This window comes from Cervus elaphus, chromosome 24 (genome assembly GCF_910594005.1).
Source record: "Cervus elaphus chromosome 24, mCerEla1.1, whole genome shotgun sequence".
Classification (NCBI taxonomy): Eukaryota; Metazoa; Chordata; class Mammalia; order Artiodactyla; family Cervidae; genus Cervus; species Cervus elaphus.
The window spans coordinates 35,264,809-35,285,543 of record NC_057838.1 but is presented as its reverse complement, the minus strand read 5'-3'; the positions used below and the strand labels follow the sequence as shown (position 1 = coordinate 35,285,543).

The window sequence follows — 20,735 nt, the reverse complement described above, 5'->3', positions numbered from 1 at the left end:
GAAGCCCCTCAGTTAGTTTTTATGAAGAAGTTTTGTCATGGCTCTCTTGGTACTAGGACACTGTTATCCATATAACACATAAAGATTGCTTGGTAGATAGATCCACAAATGAATGAAGGTACATTAAAATGAAAATCTAAATTGCAAAATCAGTGGACAGCCATTTAAAATAGAATAAGATGACATCATGCCAAATACAAACCAGAGATGCATATAATTTTGTCCAGGAATTATGTGTTCCAATCTTCATTTTATAGATGAATTTTTAAATTAAAAAATGATAAATGACACATTACGTGAAGTGGAGTTATTTCTAGATTTTCTGCTTAGCGCTATTCAAAGGTGATTTATTCTTAACTCCTTCCGTCATAAAAAAAAAAAATCTCTATCTGTACCTTTTCCTGTGGGTCAGTTAATCAATAGTAGATTTTGATTATGTGACTTGCAGAAGCCTCAGGTTTTGAAATAAGCAGTTGTCCTTCCCATTATCTCTTAGCTAGTGTGTGTTTTAGTCTCTCAGTTGCGTCCAACTCTTTGCAGCCCTCTGGACTGTAGCCCACCAGGCTCCTCTATCCATGGAATTCTCCAGGCAAAAAACTCTTAGCTAGAAGTACCTGTTTTTCCCTTCTGATTTCATGCACACCGTGAAATCACCAAGAGCACACCAATACATTTGTCCTGAGCTTCACCTATTTTCAGAAAACAGCAAAAGTATATTCCTCCACTAGATTAGAATCCATTTATGGATGCTGGGAAAGATTGAAGGCAAGAGGAGAAGGGGACGACAGAGGATGAGATGGTTGGATGGCATCACTGACTCGATGGACTTGAGTTTGGGCAAGCTCTGGGAGTTGGTGATAGACAGGGAAGCCTGCCATGCTGCAGTCCATGGGGTTAAAAAGAGTTGGACACAACTGCACAAGTGAAGTGAACTAACTCAGTTCAGATGGACACAGACTCCTTCTTTAACAACCTGAGATGTTTGCTTTCCAAAGTAGGGTAAAAAGGTAGAAAGTACTGTTTTGGATACTCTTTAAAGAGGAAATTTTAGTGAGTGGGTTGTTGATTAAAAAATTCTCCATTACAAAATTCTCAGCTGAGATTGTAATCTAGGAGGTACATTCAGTAAATGTTTATGTGCTGCACAGCCTGTTAAACACAATCCTGTGAATGTGGAAGGGGATTAGTCGTCATTCTTTTACTGTCTCTCTTTGCTTTTGATTTGTCTTCTTTATTGTGGTGTGTTTGGTTGGTTTTGTTTAACTTTAAGGTTCAGTATAGAGAAATTTCAGGAGTATGGCTGAATTCATAATTTCACTCTGTAGGCACTTATATGACCTTTCAATTTAATTCACAATGCTTTTCACCATTTTACTCTCTGACATCAGTTATGAAATCCTATGTCAGTGAGAAAGTAGAGACTATCTATGTGTGAAAGTAGTTTTAGGGTTCATAAACTATCTTGGCTGAGCAAGTCCGTTTCATTCCCAATTAAAACTATAATGTAAAGGGTGAATTTAAAAACAAATCAGTAGTTCTCATTTTTAAAAAGTGATACATGAGTGAAGTAAAGTTACACAGAGAAAAATATCACTTATGCTTGGAATCTAAAAAAATCCTACAAATGAACTTATTTACAAAGCAGACCAGATGGTCAACACCAAAATCAGATTGATTATATTCTTTCCAGCCAAAGATGGAGAAGCTCTATACAGTCAGCAAAAATAAGATCGGGAGCTGACTGTGGTTCAGATCGTGAAATCCTTATTGCCAAATTCAGACTTAAAGAAAGTGGGGAAAACCACTAGACCATTCAGGTATGACCTAAATCAAATCCCTTATGACTATACAGTGGAAGTGAGAAATAGATTTAAGGGACTAGATCTGATAGACAGAGTGCCTGAGGAACTGTGGATGGAGGTTCGTGACATTGTATAGGAGACAGGGAGCAAGACCATCCCCAAGAAAAATAAATGCAAAAACCCAAAATGGCTATCTGAGTAGGCCTTACAAATAGCTGTGAAAAGAAGAGAAGTGAAAAGCAAAGGAGAAAAGGGAAGATATACTCATTTGAATGCAGAGTTCCAAAGAATAGCAGGGAGAGATAAGAAAGCCTTCCTCAGCGATCAATGCAAAGAAATACAGGAAAGCAATAGAATGGGAAAGACTAGAGATCTCTTTAAGAAAATTAGAGATACCAAGGGAACATTTCATGTAAAGATGAGCTCAATAAAGGACAGAAATGGGATGGACCTAACAGAAGCCGAAGATATTAAGAAGAGGTGGCAAGAATACACAGAGGAACTGTACAAAAAAGATCTTCACAACCCAGATAATCACGATGATGTTATCACTCACACTCACCTAGAGCCAGACATCCTGGAATGTGAAGTCAAGTGGGCCTTAGGAAGCATCACTATGAACAGAGCTAGTGGAGATGATGGAATTCCAGTTGAGCTATTTCACATCCTGAAAGATGATGCTGTGAAAGTGCTGCACTCAATATGTCAGCAAATTTGGAAAACTCAGCAGTGGCCACGGTACTGGAAAAGGTCAGTTTTCATTCCAATCCCAAAGGAAGGCAATGCCAGAGAATGCTGAAACTACCAAACAATTGCACTCATCTCACATGCTAGTAAAGTAATGCTCAAAATTCTCCAAGCCAAGCTTCAGCAATACGTAAACCGTGAACTTCCAGATGTTCAAGCTGGATTTAGAAAAGGTGGAGGAAGCAGAGATCAAATTGCCAACATCTGCTGGATCATTGAAAAAGCAAGAGAGTTCCATAAAAACATCTATTTCTGCTTTATTGACTATGCCAAAACCTTTGACTGTGTGGATCACAATAAACTGTCGAAAATTCTGAAAGAGATAGGAATACCAGACCACCTGACCTGCCTCTTCAGAAACCTGTAGGCAGGTCAGGAGGCACCAGTTAGAACTGGACATGGAACAACAGACTGGTTCCAAATAGGAAAAGGAGTACGTTAAGGCTGTATATTGTCACCCTGCTTATTTAACTTATATGCAGAAATATCAATAGCCTCAGATATGCAGATGACACCACCCTTATGGCAGAAAGTGAAGAAGAACTGAAGATTCCCTTGATGAAAGTGAAAGAGGAGAGTGAAAAAGTTGGCTTAAAGCTCAACATTCAGCAAACAAAGATCTTGGCATCCAGTCCCATCACTTCATGACAAACATATGAGGAAACAGTGGCTGACTTTATATTTTTGGGCTCCAAAATCACTGCAGATGGTGATTGCAGCCATGAAATTAAAAGACGCTTACTCCTTGGAAGGAAAATTATGACCAACCTAGGCAGCATATGAAAAAGCAGAGACATTTCTTTGTCAACAAAGGTCCATCTAGCCAAGGCTATGGTTTTTCCAGTAGTCATGTATAGATATGAGAGTTGGACTATAAAGAAAGCTGAGCACCAAAGAATTGATGCTTTTGAACTGTGGTGTTGAAGAAGACTCTTGAGAGTCCTTTAAACTGCAAGGAGATCCAACCAGTCCATCCTAAAGGAGATCAGTCCTGGGTGTTCATTGGAAGGACTGATCCTGAAGCTGAAACTCCAGTACTCTGGCCAACTGATGCGAAGACCACATTCATTGGAAAAGACCCTGATGCTGGGAAAGATTGAGGGCAGGAGGAGAAGGGGACGGCAGAGGATGAGATGATTGGATGGCATCACCAACTCAGTGGACATGGGTTTGGGTAGACTCCTGGAGTTGTTGAGGGACAGGGAGGCCTAGTGTGCTGAGGTTCATGGGGATGCAAAGAGTCAGACACGACTGAGTGACTGAACTGAACAAAACAGAAAGACCTACAGACATAGAAAACAGTCTTATCATTACCAAAGGGGAAGGGTGGAGAGGGATACCTTGGGAGTTTGGAAGGAACATATACACACTGCTGTATATAAAATAAACAACAGGGACTTCCAGTATGGCACAGGGAGCTCTCTTCTGTATCTTGTAATAATAGTGGGAAAGAACCTGAAAAAGAATATGTGTGTATAGCTGAATCACTTTGCTATATATTTGAAACTAACATTTCATTTGAAACAACATTGTAAATCAACTATTCTTGAATAAGAAATAAGCTATATATACATATATATACCATTTTGTCAGAGATATTCACTATAGCATTATTTATAATTATAATAAATTTGCTAAAATATTTACTAGTTTCAAAATGGTTGAAACAATTAACAGCCTATCATGCAGGTTATAAAAATTTGTGGATAAAATATAAGCCTGTATTATATTTAAGTAGAGAAAAAAGAGAAATATCATATATGTAGCATGTTTGCTCTACTGCAAAACAAAACAACTGAAAATCGATGAATCCAAAAGACAGGGAGAAATTATACTAAAATGAAAATAGGAATTTTATCTGAACACTAAGAAACTAAGCATAATTTTGTTTTGCTTTGGTTCCTTCTTTCAGCTTCCCTGAATTTTCTGAATTTCCTATACTAAACATGTATCATTTTTATAGTAGAAAAAAGAAAGCTTCCAATTAGCATGGATTTTCCTGCTTGCACTCAGCTTTCTAGTGAAACTAGGGAGATATGAAAACCTTTTTGAAGAGGCAGTTTCAGAGCAGGCTGCAGAAGTAGGCCCCTCCATAAGTGTCTTAAGAGATGTAACCTCAGTGCTCCCCAGCTGAGTTCAGTTGCTCTGTGAAGGTTCACATTATGAGTGTTTTCATCTTTTCATATTAAAAATGACCTCCTGGCTTGAATCTGAGCTTCCCAGATGACTAAGGCTTGCCGGGTATAGCCTAAGAAAAAATAAAGCCAAACTCCTTAGTATTTCATCCTGCCCTTGAATTCTACATTTTATTTCTACTTATGCTCATAGGCTGTGTTGTTCTGTTTTGTTTTCACTCTCTAGATCCAACAAAGGTAATGGTACCTCCTTCTAGTATGGATGTCACTGTTGGAGAAAGTATTGTTCTGCCATGCCAGGTAACACACGATCACTCGCTCAACATCATATTCACTTGGTCATTTAATGGACGCCTGATAGACTTTGACCGAGATGGGGACCACTTTGAAAGAGTTGGAGGGGTAAGTATAAATATCAGATTATCCACAGTAAATGCAACGTGCCCCTAAAGTGAGTCAAACAACTTGTGTAGACTAACTTGAAAGGAAATATAAAGTTATTCTTTGATGATTTTGTTCAAACACCTTAAAAAACTCTTGGTTAACGTCTGCTCCTTTTTGCATAAGTGTGGCCCTGCTTATTGAGTCACTTGTTTGCCAGTCCTTTTCTTAACCCTCTTAATCCTTGACCCTACAGGTTAGCTATTCGTATCTGTATATGAATGAGAAAACTCAGGGTCATGGGAGATACATTGCTTGCCTTGGCCTGATTGCTAATAAACTGCAGGTCTCAGCTTGAAACTTCAAATCCCAAATTCCTCTGCCCCATGGTGAACCATATGCCATGGAACTGAATTAATAAAATAGCTTGAGGACAGTTTACTCGTATGCTTTTAGACTGCTGACTAAACTCCCTTTGGCTCTTGTAGAACACTCATCATTGTGAGGTTAGGGCTCTCTTTCTTGAATCTGAAAGTCTGATCAAATTGTTTATTATCTCCAAATAATTTGAATTCTAGTGATTGAATTTTCCAAAGGCCTTAATTATTTCCCATAAAAAATACATAGTACCATTGAACTCACACCAAGAAAACATTAGATTTGGAAACAATTTGAATCTATGACAGTCATTTTCAAGAATAGTTTTTCTACCACAACGTAGCCCTACTTTCCTGTTAGTAATGAAGATTCCAGGGGGAAGGAATATATTGGGAGATTGGGATTGCCATATACAGACTACTACATATAAAATATAACTACTATATGTAAAACACTACTATATATAAACTAGATAACTAATAAGGACCCTACAATATAGAACAGGGAAGTCTACTCGGTACTCTCTAATGGCTTATATGGGAAGAAAATCTAAAAAAGAGTGGATATATACATGCATAGCTGATTCACTTTGCTGCAAGTAAACGCAACCTTGTACATCAACTCTACTCCAATCCAAATTTTAAAACAGATTCATTCCAGCTGCCGTTATCATGGAGGGGACTAATCAAAGACAGCAGAATATAAGCATGAGGCTGTATTGAAAACACTCCCTTCCTCCATGCTCCAAAAGGAATCTGATTTGCCCATCTCATCTTATCCCCGTCTCTTACAGTGAGAATAAATGGACTAAAGCTTATAAATTATACATATGATATGTTGACCCTCAACATATTCTTCTCAAATATGGTGCTATTCCTATTATTTACATTCTTTCTGCCTTTCCCAAACAATACATCTCTACCCAATTACCAAACACCCAAAATAATTTCTATAACTATTTTCTCAAGCCTCCGAAGGATTGTATATGACTGGTACCATTTTAAATGGATGAGAGAGAAGTTATTTCGTTAAGTCAGTGGATGACTTGAGTCTATTGATTGTCCCTTGGAACTCTGGTTGAGAAAACTGGTTAGAATTGCCATTATTAACCACCCTGGACCACTTTGATATAGTTCAGCCTAATAACCTGGACCAAATAAAGAATGATATTAGCTATTTCACAACATCATTGAGGATACTAAATACCTTCAGGTCTAGAAACCTAAATAGCACAATGCCTACCACCAAAAATAGTATGTGAGGAATTTTAATGATTGTATTCACTGAAGGAAGAGTAATATTAGTTCTAATAACTTGAGAGTGAGTATACATTGAGAAAACCTTCATGGATTAAACAGAATATTTATTTTCATAGTAAAACCAGTGTCTTGGGCAGGAGAGATAATAAAAATATTCTCTCAGGATGGCATAGGCAACAACCAATCAGAACAGCTGCCTGGGCTATCAAAATATAAATTCTGCAGGTAAGACAGATGTGAACCTTATGCTGAACCACAGAAAGGTGGGTAGAGACACCCCTGATGGAGTCGGGCACTGAGGACCACCTTTTGTAACGACCTCTGTCCATGGAATTGCTCTCAATGGCCTTTCATATGGCAAGTGTTTGTCTCTTTTGTGATACCGGTACTAAGTGCCAATCAATCATTGCTAAAGAATTAAGTGCGAGATTTGGGACATCACTGCAAATTGTGAGAGCTAAGTGTGTTAGCCACCAGGATCATTAATGTCTGTGGAGTTAGTGCTGGACCACAGAAGAGGTAAGGGAGCAATTCTGAAGTTAAGCCCATTTTGCAGTTTCTACTTGCCAGGTCAGTATGCTGCAAATGACATTTGGTAGAGCTAACCGATTGCAGTTTTTAGAAGAGTTATAATTTCATTGTCCTCTGGTCACCTCCAGTGGTTCTGTCAGGAGCAGAGCACAGCATTGTGTGGTTCTCTATGGTAGGAATGTGAATGTAGATCTCAGTAAATAATGTGGTCTGAATGACTTTAAAGGGAAAGAGAAAGTTATTGTGGTCTCCTTCTGTGAGCCTCTTACCTCAATCCCGACTTTATATTTCTTTTCTTTGTTTCACTTTTACTTTAAAAACACACATAGGGAAAGTATACTCCAAACCACACAGTCACAAAATTCTTTTAATGGATACCTGTGCTCCAAAATCTCCAGGCTACCACTAGCTTCTTTGAGCTTCCAGCCCTTGGTGAATAAAACAAATTATTGATATAGTGTAGCTATTTATTTTAAACCACTGTGACTTTGTACCTTCACAACACACACTCCCTTATGAGGCATATTTTTTGTTTAAGTCTATGCTCAAAATCCTACTATGTGAAATGTCTTAGGTAAAGAAGTATTAATAGCCATGGTGATGATGATGCCTTATTACTTGCAAAATGTCTAATCATTTATCAAGCATTTTCATATGTATCAGCTCTTTAATCCTCAGAATCTCTGTGAAATATGGTAGCAATTATCCTATTTTACTAGCAATTGTAAGACTTCATGAGTAAATAGTAGAATCTAAATGAGAATCCAAGTGTTATAAATTTAAAATAAAAGATTTCAGGTTTAAAAAGAAAAGCACAACTCTTCTTGAATTAGATTTAATATTTTTGACATAATTTTCCCCAAAGAATACTGTCCATGGCCACCCCGAATGCTAGTTTAAATTTACCCGTGCTTCAGTTTTCAGGATTTCACATACACGTACAGTCTCATCTGCTTCTCACAACTAATGTCATAGGCAGTGCATCCGTCTCTCTTGGGTTAATAAACTCAGGCCCAGAGACACACAGCAAGGATCAGCCCCAGAGAGCTGAGTTTCAAAGCTTCAGCTCTCTCTTGACAACATGCTTTTGCACTTCTTCTAACCCTATTTGTAACTACTGGCAGGTCTATCTCTTTCATTGCCCTGACTAAATATGTACTGAAATCAAAGATGAAACCAAGTACACATTAATTTAGAATAAGATCTTTCCGGATGACAGCACAGCATTCTAGTAAAGGATAGGGATTGCAGCCTGACCGTGTGAGCTCACAGCCCGGCTCTGCCACTGACCAGCTAAGTGACTCCAGGAGTTTCCTCAACTGTACAGTAGGGATAACAAAAGTGCCTACCTCACAGGACATGTCAGTACTCAGTATAATACCTGCCTGCCAGATATTAAATACCACCAAGTATTATCCATTGTTATTGTCATCTGAAAGAATAACAATAGGGCCAAAATAGCCTATGTTACCTTGCCATCCTTCAAGATTTAGAAATAAGCATAGCTTCCTGACTCTGAACCCTAGGGTGTTCTCTTGCACAAGCAGCCATTCTCAAAACTTTTGGTTACCAGAGCTATGAAACTCTAAGGTGTAGCTGTGTTTTTCAGTTTAACTGCCAGCTTTGTGATGGCCTGTAGCGGCATCTTCTCACATTTACTAGAAGTACTGTGCTGGTAAATGGCGTATAAATATTTCTAGGGCACCTCGATATCTATACCGGGCTGTAATGAGTGCTATTCATCTGCTGATCAAACACACGTTTGGCATTGGAAAGCAAATTAGCCCCGTTCTACACTAGGGGATGCAAGATTTCCTTGGAGAGTCTGCTCCTCATAATTCTGTAATTCAAACTGAGGAGCAATCAGAATGCTGGCTGTAAGGCAGGGTTGTGCAGTAAAATACAGGTGCCTCCGAACATGGACTTGCCTCCCCTTTCCATATAAAGAGTTCCCAAGTACTGCAGTGCCATCAAAAGCTGTAGGTTGAGGGCATATCTGAAGAAACCCGCGGGACTAAATCAGCAGCCGCTTTACATACATTTCAGTGCTTCCAAGGGAGCTCTCCTCAATGTTGCGTGGCAGCCTGAATGGGAGGGGAGTTTGAGGGCGAATGCATACTAAATCGCTTCAGTCATGCCTGACTCTTTGTGGGCCTGTGGTCTGTAGCCCATCAGGCTCCTCTGTCCATGAGATTCTCCAGGCCAGAATCCTGGAGTGGGTTGTCATCCCTCTTCCAGGGGAACTTCCCGGCACAGGGATTTGAACCCAAGTCTCTTATGTCTGCGGCATTACCGGGCGGGTTCTTTACCACTAGCGCCACCTAGGGGACAATGGATATATGTAGATGTATGACAGTCTCTTCGCTGTTCTGAAACTATCACAGCATTGTTAACGGGCTATACGCTAATATAAAATAAAAACATTTTAAAATAAATAAATGCATTTGAAAAAGTAAACAGTTTAAGTGCTTCCAACGTGGGTGACAAACTGCTCCAGAGACGCAGAGGCCAGACGCCTGAGGTCTTATCCGAGGTGTGTCCTGAGTACATTGCTGTTATTACCTAACAGGCAGGCTCACGCATTTTTAATAGGCCATGGCTTGCATCGCTAATGTTTTCATCAGCCGGTGTAAAATAAATCTATTAGTCACAGTGTCCTTCGTGTGATAATGATATTTAGAGCTCATTAAAAAGTAATTGTAGCCACTTTCCCCTACTTTATCAGCAGGATTCAGCTGGTGATTTGATGATCCGAAACATCCAGCTGAAGCATGCTGGGAAATATGTCTGCATGGTCCAAACAAGTGTCGACAGGCTATCTGCCGCTGCCGACCTGATCGTGAGAGGTATGGGAATTGGGAGTTTCATTCTTAAAATACTTTTGTGATATCTACTCCTGTGCAGAGTTCTAAAAGCCTCAGTGGTTTAGAATTACCAGGAAAGAGTCAATAGAAGGAAAACATTGTTAACGGTGTTAAGAGTCTACAGAAGTTTTGTGTATATCTGTTTCTCTCATAGGGGATCAGAAAGTGCAGAGCAAATCCACTTACTCTCTACTGAAAAGAACTCCTCTGAAGGCCCCAAGTGCCATGATTTACAGTGTTGGAGTTGATAGGACCAACTGTTTACAGTTTACGAGAAAAACTGTAAATTAAGAAAAGCAAATGGCTGAAAGAAGGATCACACTGTGCCTTTTGCTGTTCGTCTAGGCTGAACCAAATCGGTATCTTAGATCTCTGATCTAAGAGTGGCTTAAGTAAAATCGCCACCAATTTTCCCCAGGTTTTTCCCCCTTAAGTGATTAGTTCTGTCCAGTTTCTACAATATGGCTTTAGAAGGAAATATCTCCTGACTGCCTAGATTGTAGTAAATCAGCAGGGAGTTGATGTCAAAACTGACATGTGTGAGATTCTCTTGCATCTGACGGACGAGACCTAACTTCAGCCTCATGGCTGTGAGTGACGTGGCTGACTGAGTCCTACCAAACCAACGTGTAAAGAGACAGTAAGTGAACTTAAAGAAATATTTTTAAATTAAAATTCGGTCTTTGTGAACCAGTGTATCTATCTATCTATCTATCTATCTCAGAATCAAACTGATGCTTGCTCAGAGGTTTGATGAAGTTAAATGCAAAGCCAAATCAGAACATCAAAATAATTTCTTAGCCAGTGTCTCCTTCACAAGTACATTAAGTCCCCTACATACAAATGAGTTTAGTTCTGAGAGCATGTTTAAGTCCAGTTTGTTCGTAAGTCCAACCAAGTTAACTTAGATACTCAACTAACACAGTCGGCTATCTAGCACTGTACAGCACCAGGTTAATGATACTTTTCACAGAAAACACAAACACAAAGAATAAAGGAACCATTTTTAATCTTACAGTACATACCCTGAAAAGTACAGTAGTACAGTGCAATAGTTGGCGTGTAGGGGCTGCAATGAATGAACAGGCAAGAGGAGTTATTGATTGGAGGAGGGAGAAGAGGTGGGGGATGGTGGAGCTGAAGGATTGTCAGCAACAGGAGGGGAAGGGCATAACGTCATTCATCCCTGACGTTGATGGAACATATCTGCATCTATGAAAGTTTGCAAGGTGAAGGTCCGTGTGTAGGGGACTTAGAAAACAGTAAGTGATTTGATGATCCAAAACGTCCAGCTGAACACTAATACAAATGTTTAGGAACCTGGCCAGCAGAATGTTAAGTGTAAGAAAACAAAAATCCGGGTGATACCAGATTTGGAGGCAGGGTAAATCTGAGTGCACAGAGAACAAGATGTTACTGGAGGCAGTAAAAAGTGTGGCTGTATCCTCTGCACGTAGCATGGGCGGGGGTGGGAGAGGTGCGGGAGTCAGCAATTCAAACTGATGTCAAGAGAGGTTAAAGAAAGATATCTTTTCCGTCGGGTCTACTTTGATTCTTCTTTAAATTGCCTTAAAAACCTTTCTGTAATGGTACGGATAAGGGCCAGATAAGAGAAAAAGCTTCCAATCTGGGTACAGCTACCCAGAGAATAACCGAGGGCACCGTGTTTATTTCCATTTTAAAATACACCAGAGCTGGTCTGCTCTTCCCTTGGGGGCGAAGGAATTCTGTGGCTGAAAATGTATCCTCTATTTAATTAGGATAATGTTCAGATCAGCAGTTTAAGCACCAATAAATTAGAGTCATAAAAATGTAAATCAGTAATAGTTGAATTTCTTAAGTGATATTGTATACTTCATTTCACAGAAAATAACATTAAACACCAAGAGGAATCTGCAAATGCTGTCTAAAAGAAAATCTAGCATAATCAGTGAATAAGGCCAATAAATTAATATGCCATTTTAAGCCATAATCTTCGGTTTTATCTCCTCCTGCCTCTGCCCTTGGCAGCTTTTCTGCACTTTGCAGTGGAGAGGCAGATATGTACTTCGTTGACCTGCCAGGGATTTTTGTATTTGAAGCTAAAAGCTTGAAGTCTTGCATTTGGCTTCGTTGTTTCTCTGTTATCTACTTTATTTAATCTAAAGCACATGGACAGCAGCTAGAAAGGCCAGTCTTCCCTGAGAAAGATGCAGGAACGCCTGCATCCCCCCTGCTATTACCTGTGACACAAACTCGTGTGAGCCCCAGCCCATGTTAACACTCTGCTTAGAGGATAAACATATGCTCATGTTGTCATTTTGAAAGAGAGACCCAACTTCCCCAAAACAAATGGGTAAAAACATTCTGTGAGGTGTGAACGTATCTACCCTTGGGTGGGGCAGGTAGCAAAAACATAACAAACAGCAAACCCCACTGTGAAAGTACATCTTATCTCCAGCGGCCAAGTTCAGGCCTCCTCCTTCACGTGCTCCTGCTGGTTGCCAAGAGTGGGCTCAGCTCTTCCCCTGTCCACTGAATTCACTGAGGGATTTGGAGAGGAATGCTTTTCTCCTTTGTGGCACTTGGATCCTAAAGGCCATGGAAGGAACATCTGTTTTTAAAAAGGATGTTTTTAAATAAGAAAGCTGGTGAGGAAAAAGAAAATTATATTATTATCTTCTGGACTTTCTGTGGTTAATAAGAGTCCTGAAGACCAGAGGTTATGCCAGCTCTATCTAGGTGGCATTAGACTGACGTGCTGAAATGTCACTGTGGAAAATTAATCAGTGCCAGTGTGCAGACTTGCAGACCTTTCATTCAGGAGTAGGAGGGAGAAGATAAATTTAGTCTCACCTGTGGGTCTATAAAAAAGGCTTTTTAAAAAAGGAAAGAGAAATTTAGGGCATCACTGAAAGGGTGCAGAAGTGAATCCCAGAACAAAGTGTTACTTGCAGAAACTGCCATTAACTTTTCAGCACTCTGGGAAAGGTCTCTTTCTTCCCTGCCCCTGTGCCGTGGCCCCGGAGTATTTTGGCAGAACATCTGATCACTCTCCTGGGCCTCAGCACGTCCCTCTGCCCCCTAGGAAGATCTCCTTACTCCTATCTAACACACAGGAACTTTGTCACTCTCTCTCCCTCCCTCGCATTCGATTTCTCTGCCAAGGTAGTCACTCATTAGAAATGCCTTTAACTGCCTGCTAAGAGCTTTTCGTATTGGAATCTAGGACAGCTTTGGGTCTTTGATCCGGCTCTGTGTTATTTTGTGTTTGCCTGCCAACCGCTTTCCAGCTCTCTGTTTCTTTATGTTTTGCAAGCCTTCATTTAAAACTGATTTCCTCCCATTTCAGTGGTCTAAGCACAGTGCTCTGTGCACATCCAGAGCAGAAGTAGAAAAATACAGGTGCGACTTACAGAAATTGCAGATGTGGGTCCTCAGGCTCCAACCCGATTTTGAAATTTCTTTGAAGAAGCCACAGAGTTTGGTTTCTTGAACATGAGCCACTTTTCACAGCAGTTCCCTCACACATGACTGTGTTTTGGCATTTGATGTGGACATCCCAGTGCAGCTGGACTATGCAGAAAAACTCTGTGACCCCAAAGTTCTAAAGTCATTTTTGCTCACAGCATCAGGGGTAGAAATGACCACTTCCAGAAGACTCAGATCTTCATTTATCACCACTGTATCCCCAGATATCATGTCCAATTCATAGTAGGAACCTGTAAATATATGATGGGTGGATTAATGAACTTGGTCCCTGGTAGCACCCCAATATTCTCCTTTGGCATCTGGAAAAAAATATTCTATTGTAATTGTTGGGTACCTATTAGTTTTTCCTATTCTGTAGTGAACCCCTGGAGGGAGGAGCCCAGACCATGTTTCACTCATCTATGTAGTTTCAGAACCTAGAAGGAAGACAGGCACCTCACAGATATTCAGAAAGGAGTTGTCAAGTGTTGAACTTGGGGGTGGATGAATCAACAGTTGAATAGAATGTTGACCATTCAACCGAGTGGTCACTTCCTTGGACCTTTGAACACACTGCTCCACTTCTGAGGGTCTTGCTCTTTCTCAGGTCCTCCAGGGCCCCCAGAGGCCGTGACTATAGATGAAATTACAGACACCACGGCTCAGCTCTCCTGGAGACCTGGGCCTGACAACCACAGCCCCGTCACCATGTATGTCATTCAAGCCAGGACTCCGTTCTCCGTGGGCTGGCAAGCGGTCAACACAGGTACTGTATTGAATCTCTGATTTTGCTGTCTCCCTGGGGCTCCAGGAACTCAGCAGAATGGACACAGCTGTGTGGCAGAAGCTGAGGGGCCTCTTGTTTCCTGTTCAGACACATCGCTACAGATGAGACTTTTGGGCAGCGTTTCCCAGACCTCAGCCCACTATACCATCATTTATTTAATATTTTTCTTTCTATTGATTCACATTTGCTTGTTCTTTAATTTGTTCTAAGCCACAGTGTCTAAAATGATGTTAGGTCTTGGCGGTGGTGGTGGTGTAGTTGGTAAGTTGTGTCTGACTCTTGTGACCTCATGGACTGTAGCCTGCAAAGCTCCTCTGTCCATCGGGTTCTCCAGGTGAGAATACTGGAGTGGGTTGCCATTTCCTTCTCCAGAGGATCTTCCTGACCTGGGAATCAAACCCTGGTCTCCTGCATTACAAGCAGATTCTTTACCGACTGAGCTTTGAGACAAGCCGACAAGGTCTTGTGTTGGTTTTATTTTTTAAATATATTTTAAAATACATTTGTTATAAAAATAAAATGCATCATCTGTCTGTGCATTACCTGAAATTGTCTGTGTACCTCTAGTGGTGCACTTCGAAAAGCAGTGGATTGTGTTACTCTGTAGTCACAGTCTATGTAAAGTTTTTACCCAGCATTCAAGAAACCTGTATCTAAGGACTGCATGGAGATTCTTGACTTGCTGTCATTTTTTTAGATGGATACATTTGAGTATGAAGAGGCATGAGGTTTTGTTAAAGAATACGTGAGTAGGCCTACCATTTCTGCTCCTATCTATACCTCTCAATTGACTCATTTTTTTATTTTATTTAGGTTTTGTTTGAGGGAAAAAAACAAACAAGTAGTTATTGGAAGCACGTTGCACACTCCTCTGGTTTTTCCATTTGAGGGTATCTGACCTCAGAAATGGGTTTCTGTGTTTCCAGCTGAATCACTGACTTTCCCCTGGGTCATGGGAGTGTTTTAGGAAGAAAGGAAAGGAAAATCTGGAAATTAAGGAGCTGTGACTTCTAATCCTGACTCTGCTAATCAAGCAGATTTCTATACATCTTTATTTTCCTCTTCTGTTAAATGGGCAAAATAAGAACTGTTATGACCCGGTACAGAAGTGATTGTGAAACTTAAAAAAAAAATAAAGTAAATCACTGAATAAATATGATGAAGGAAAGGAGGGGGATGAAGATATTGATATTCATAACAATGATAAGGCTAGTATACAAAAGAAAACAGCTACAGCTAGAATTGGCTGAGCCCTTATCTAAGCGCTTTTCTTGGGTTTGGTCAACTGCACTGTGACTAGGTGTTATTAGTTTTATTTCACAGTGAGAAAACCAAGCCATGGAAAGGTTGAGCGACTTCCCTAAGGTTCTTTGGCTGTGAAGAGTGGATTCAGGATTAGAATCCAGGTTGTCTGACTCCAGAGCCCACACTTCTCACCTTTGGAGGGAAGGACTGTATACATGTGGTCCCCAGGAGGCTGGAAGTCACTGACGTCTGGTCAGTGGGGCCTCAGCTTTGTCACAGGGACATCCCCTGAGCCCTTTGGGAAATCTTTATGGTAATCAGTTCAAAACCCAAAAGGTTGCACAGTGAGTGTAGAAGCCAAGTCCAGGGCTCTGTGGCTTGTGGCTTCAGGCAGTGAGCCCCGTCCTCTGTGAAGGAGGCCTTCCCCAAATCCTGCTGAATGAACACTGTCAAATGCTGCCTCTCTGATCCCATTTTTTGTGTTCTTCATGGACCGTCCATTCTACATTTGCAGCTTCTTTCTTTCGATGTGCTAATACAACTCATTGACAGTAGTTTGGATCTATAACATTATTACTCCATTGTTATTATAATGGAGCTTGGGCCATGTGGTCAAAGATACAAATCCACTTGGGTGAGTCATTTGACCTTTATGTGGTACCTTTTCCTCATCTATAAAAATGAAGAGAATAATTTTACATTATTCCTAGGGTAGTTGTAAGAATTAAACAATGTGCCCAGTCCTATTCAGTAGGAACATGTGAGGTGAGCGAGAACAAGAGTGATTAGTCAGGTAGCCTTGGGCCTTGGAGACTGTCTTTTGTGGCATCATCTGCTGGTGTGAGATTTGAGTTGATTGGTCTGGCGCGGAGTGTTCTGGGATAACCTCCGTGTAAGGGATGTTTGTGCAGCTGCCCTCAGACCTGTGGTGGGACCCTGGTTACAGTGACGGTGATGATGGTGATGAACTAAGTTCCAATCTTCCTAACGCAGAATACTATGAAACATCCTTACCTTTTTTTTAATCTTATAATAACTAAAGTTTATGGCATATAATTTTGAATTCCTTTTAGTCAATATTTTATTACATATAATTTTGAATCACAATCACCAATACTTTTTCTTAAGTTGGGACAAGTAGTAAAATCAACTACTTTACTTTCTTTCGATGTCTTTCAGTCCCAGAACTCATTGATGGGAAGACATTCACAGCCACTGTGGTGGGTCTGAACCCCTGGGTCGAGTATGAATTCCGCACAGTTGCAGCCAACGTGATTGGGATTGGGGAGCCCAGCCGGCCCTCTGAGAAGCGGAGGACAGAAGAGGCCCGTGAGTAGCACTCCGAATACAGCAACTCCGGCTCCTTAGGGAGAGGCTTTTAATCACCCTGTTCTTCAGCCCTAATGAGGTTCTGTGTTAATACATCCTTCCCTACAATGACTGTAGTCATCAGAAATGAGGCCAGTAGATGCTCAGCTTATTAACCAGCAGGGAGTATCTTTTCTATTGTTGTTTTTATTTATTTATTTTTGTTGAAGTATATTTGATGTACAATATTATACAAGTTAGAGGTGTACAGTTTGGTGAGTCACAGTTTTTAAAGGTTACATTCCATTTATACTTATTATAAACTATGGGCTATATTCCCTATGTTTTATGATGTATCCTTGTACCTTATTTTGTACCTAATGATTTGTACCCCATACTTCCCTACCCTGACAACATCCCTTCCCAACTCCTGTCCCCACTGGTAACCACTGGTTTGTTCTTTCTCCCTTTCCATGAGTCCCAGCACTGAGTTTCAATCTAGGGTTATATTCTCACTCTTCACCGGGTTCCCTGGTCCAGGGAGAGACACTTGTCTTAGTTCCCTCAAATGCCATGTCTTTCTTCATTGGTTCCTTTGTCACCAAGACTTTCCCACCAGGATTATTATTTTTTTAAAGGCACAACCACACTTCAAATGCTATCAACTCACAGGAATCTCAAGTGGCAAAGGTTAAGTTCTTCAGAAATGTCCAGTCAGATTATCTTAGGGCATAAACCCTTCCCAAAAGCTAAGGTTGGGAAATGAAAGTGTCAGTCACTCAGTTGTGCCCGACTCTGCAACCCTGTGAACTGCAGCCCGCCAGGTTCCTCTGGCCACGGGATTTTCCAGGCAAGGATACTGGAGTGGGTTGCCATTTCCTTCCTGCTAATTCAAGCAAGCCCAATCAACAGTTTAGTAGGAACTTCTGTAGACACAGCTTGGGTGAACACAGGGAGAGAATAGTATAAATTCATCAGCATTCCTGTCTTTGTCTCACATGGTGTGGAAGGCCTAGGTGTGGGTGTCTGAGAAGGTCCCAACTGTGATGAGACCAGTGTTTGTCATTGTTGTTATCCAGTCACTCAGTCACATCTGACTCTTTGTGACCCTGTGAACTGCCACACACCAGTCTTCCCTGTCCTTCACCGTCTCCCGGAGTTTGCTTAAACTCATGTCCCTTGAGTCAGTGATGCTATCTAACCATCTCATCCTCGGTGTTTGTTGAAGAAACAGCAAAGCCCCAGAGCAAATGGGGCCTCTGACCCTACTCTTGGACACAAATCCATCTAGATTTGTTTCATTGTCTTTATCCAAGGGGACATACCCAGACACCACATCTCTACCCCAGCCAGACATTTTCAGATTCTGTCTGGAGTTGTTCACTTACATGATGATAAGCCAATAATCCCCATGCTTCCTTCCCCCCCCTGTGAAATCATAATTTAATTAATTCCTCTCAGCAGTCCTGAGGAGAAAGCTAGCCAAATTTCCCCTCTTTTACAGAGAAAACTGGGGATCAAAGAGTTTAAGCACAGTGAGCCAGAGGTCAACCTCTGTCCACCACTTCCTTCAGCACCCAGCTCACAGCTCACGTTGCTCCGAGAAGTCATTAGCCCAGCCCTGCTCTGAGCAGCCCGCGCTGCCGAAGGCCGCTGCACGCGTCCGTTCTGTCTCTGCTGAACTATTGTGGTTGTCGCCATCGCTCTGTAATCATCCTGCATGTTCTCCTGCCTCCCAGCTAGACTGTAAACTCAGCGCAGGCAGAGTGTGTATTGTCTCCTTCGTGTATCGCCATGCGGTTAATAAACGCCTGCCCAAGCATTAGAACCAGAACCTCAGTCCTTTTCTCATCCCCCTGAACCTCGGCCTCTAGGGGTGGAGCTGAACCATTGTTCTGTCTTGTCAGATAACAGATGTGCCTTGTTGAATGGGAAATAAGTCACTATGGAATATCAGTTTCCTTGGTATATTTCATTTCTGTGAACTGATGCTTTAGACCCCTTGATCATACCATTTCTGAACTCAGAAAACAAAGCCGTGCACATCCAAGTATTTGTTAGACTGGGTCACCTCAGCCCAGCCGCCCTCTTGGCCCTCCTGGTCTTTGTCACCTGACATGACTTCATGACTTGTTTTTGTCTCCTCAACAGTCCCCGAAGTCACCCCAGCTAACGTCAGTGGTGGTGGAGGCAGCAAATCTGAACTGGTTATAACGTGGGAGGTAAATGAATCATGAAACAACAGCAACACACATTAGTCCAGGCTATCTTATCATTTTATTCTGTGTTAAACATATCTAGGAAGTTTCCTCCTCTGTTTTTAACAACTAAAAGCCATTTGAGTGCAGACACTCCCTTAGGTCAGCAGGAAGAGATGATGTTTGCCCATCAATTATGGAGTTAAGTTTTAATTCAGTTCATCACAGAAAAAACAATCATGAAAGGGAAGACAACACAAGAAAAAAAGTGTATGTAATATTATACATTAAAGAAATCTGGCTTAGAGAAAACCAGTTTTTTTCTTTTTTCCCTGAATTACTTCAAGGCCAATTGATCTAAAACCTCTGTGCTCATTAGACTGTGTGTGCCAACACAATTTCCTAGGGTTGACTTTGCTGCTGGAGCCCTCTTGTGTAAGGTTATTTTTTTAAAAAACATAGAGGTTTATTAGTCACTCATTTATTGAAAATCGATTTTGAGAGAGGAGGTCAGAGCCTCAGCAAGAGTTCTAAATGTTTCTGAAGGATTCTAGACAACAAGCCTGGAAGTTCAAGTCTGTCCATTTTACCAAAGCCCCAGCAGTGACATAAACCCCTCACCCTTTCCTGCTCAGCATTTCTGAGCTGAGAGGGAAGATTTGGGCTGAGCAAAGCCCAAATTTGGGCTGAGCAAAGCCCAAAGATTTGGGTCCTCACTTCTTTGGTGAGAGCTGCTTCATTGAATGTCTGTGTGACGCTGGAGGAAGAATCGTGTCAGATGGTACATGTTGGAAATGTTGGTTTTTAGATCAACTGCCCAGTGTCTCCCACCGTCATTTCCAACACTTTCAGAGTTGGGTCTCCCACGTCAGGAAGCCAGGCTCTCCACTGCAGGGTTACAGTGATTTTTTTAAACTCCTGCTGCAGTCCCCTCTGAATATCAAAGCTAGACGGATGGCAAGTCCCAAACTGAAGACTCTCTACAAAACCCACGATGAGATAGGATGGAGGCAAGACGGGGGTGTGGGTGGTGGTGGAATCAAACAAGGTGGCACTTGAATCAAGCTGCTGCAGTCTCTGAAGACCACCTCCCTTCTTTCCCAGACGGTCCCTGAGGAGTTACAGAACGGCAGAGGCTTTGGTTATGTGGTGGCCTTCCGACCCTACGGCAAAATGATCTGGATGCTGACCGTGCTGGCCTCCGCGGACGCCTCCAGATACGTGTTCAGGAATGAGAGCGTGCGTCCCTTCTCTCCTTTTGAGGTTAAAGTGGGTGTCTTCAACAATAAAGGAGAGGGCCCTTTCAGTCCCACCACAGTGGTATATTCTGCAGAAGAAGGTACGTTGCTTCTTCAATTCCAAGGTGGTGATTTTATTTATTTGTTTATTTACTTATGGCTGCTCTGGGTCTTTGTGGCTATGCGTGGTCTCTCTAGGTTCAGAGAACAGGGGCAACTCTCTAGATGTGGTGCGCGGGCTTCTCACTGCAGGTGTGTGGGCTTCTCCTCTTGCTGAGTGTGGGCTCTAGGGTGCAAGGGCTTCAGTAGTTGCTGCTCCTAGCCTCAGTAACTGTGGCTGGTGGGCTCCAGAGCACAAACTCAGTAGTTGTGGTGCGCCGGCTAAGCTGCCCCCCGACACACCCCACATGTA

At 41.5% G+C, this 20,735-nt stretch overlaps 1 protein-coding gene across 3 annotated transcripts in view; it reads left to right on the top strand.

The window, feature by feature from the left end:
- The window catches only part of CNTN4 (contactin 4), a 975,314-nt gene that overhangs the window by 938,050 nt on the left and 16,529 nt on the right, over positions 1-20,735 (top strand). For 2 of the 3 annotated variants that reach the window (XM_043886603.1, XM_043886605.1), the window contains 6 exons: positions 4,911-5,086; positions 9,959-10,079; positions 14,155-14,313; positions 16,759-16,908; positions 19,039-19,109; positions 20,190-20,424. In XM_043886603.1, the coding sequence (XP_043742538.1) occupies positions 4,911-5,086; positions 9,959-10,079; positions 14,155-14,313; positions 16,759-16,908; positions 19,039-19,109; positions 20,190-20,424 (912 nt within the window). The remainder of the gene's footprint in view (positions 1-4,910; positions 5,087-9,958; positions 10,080-14,154; positions 14,314-16,758; positions 16,909-19,038; positions 19,110-20,189; positions 20,425-20,735) is intronic. The other variant, XM_043886604.1, reaches the window with a different exon arrangement.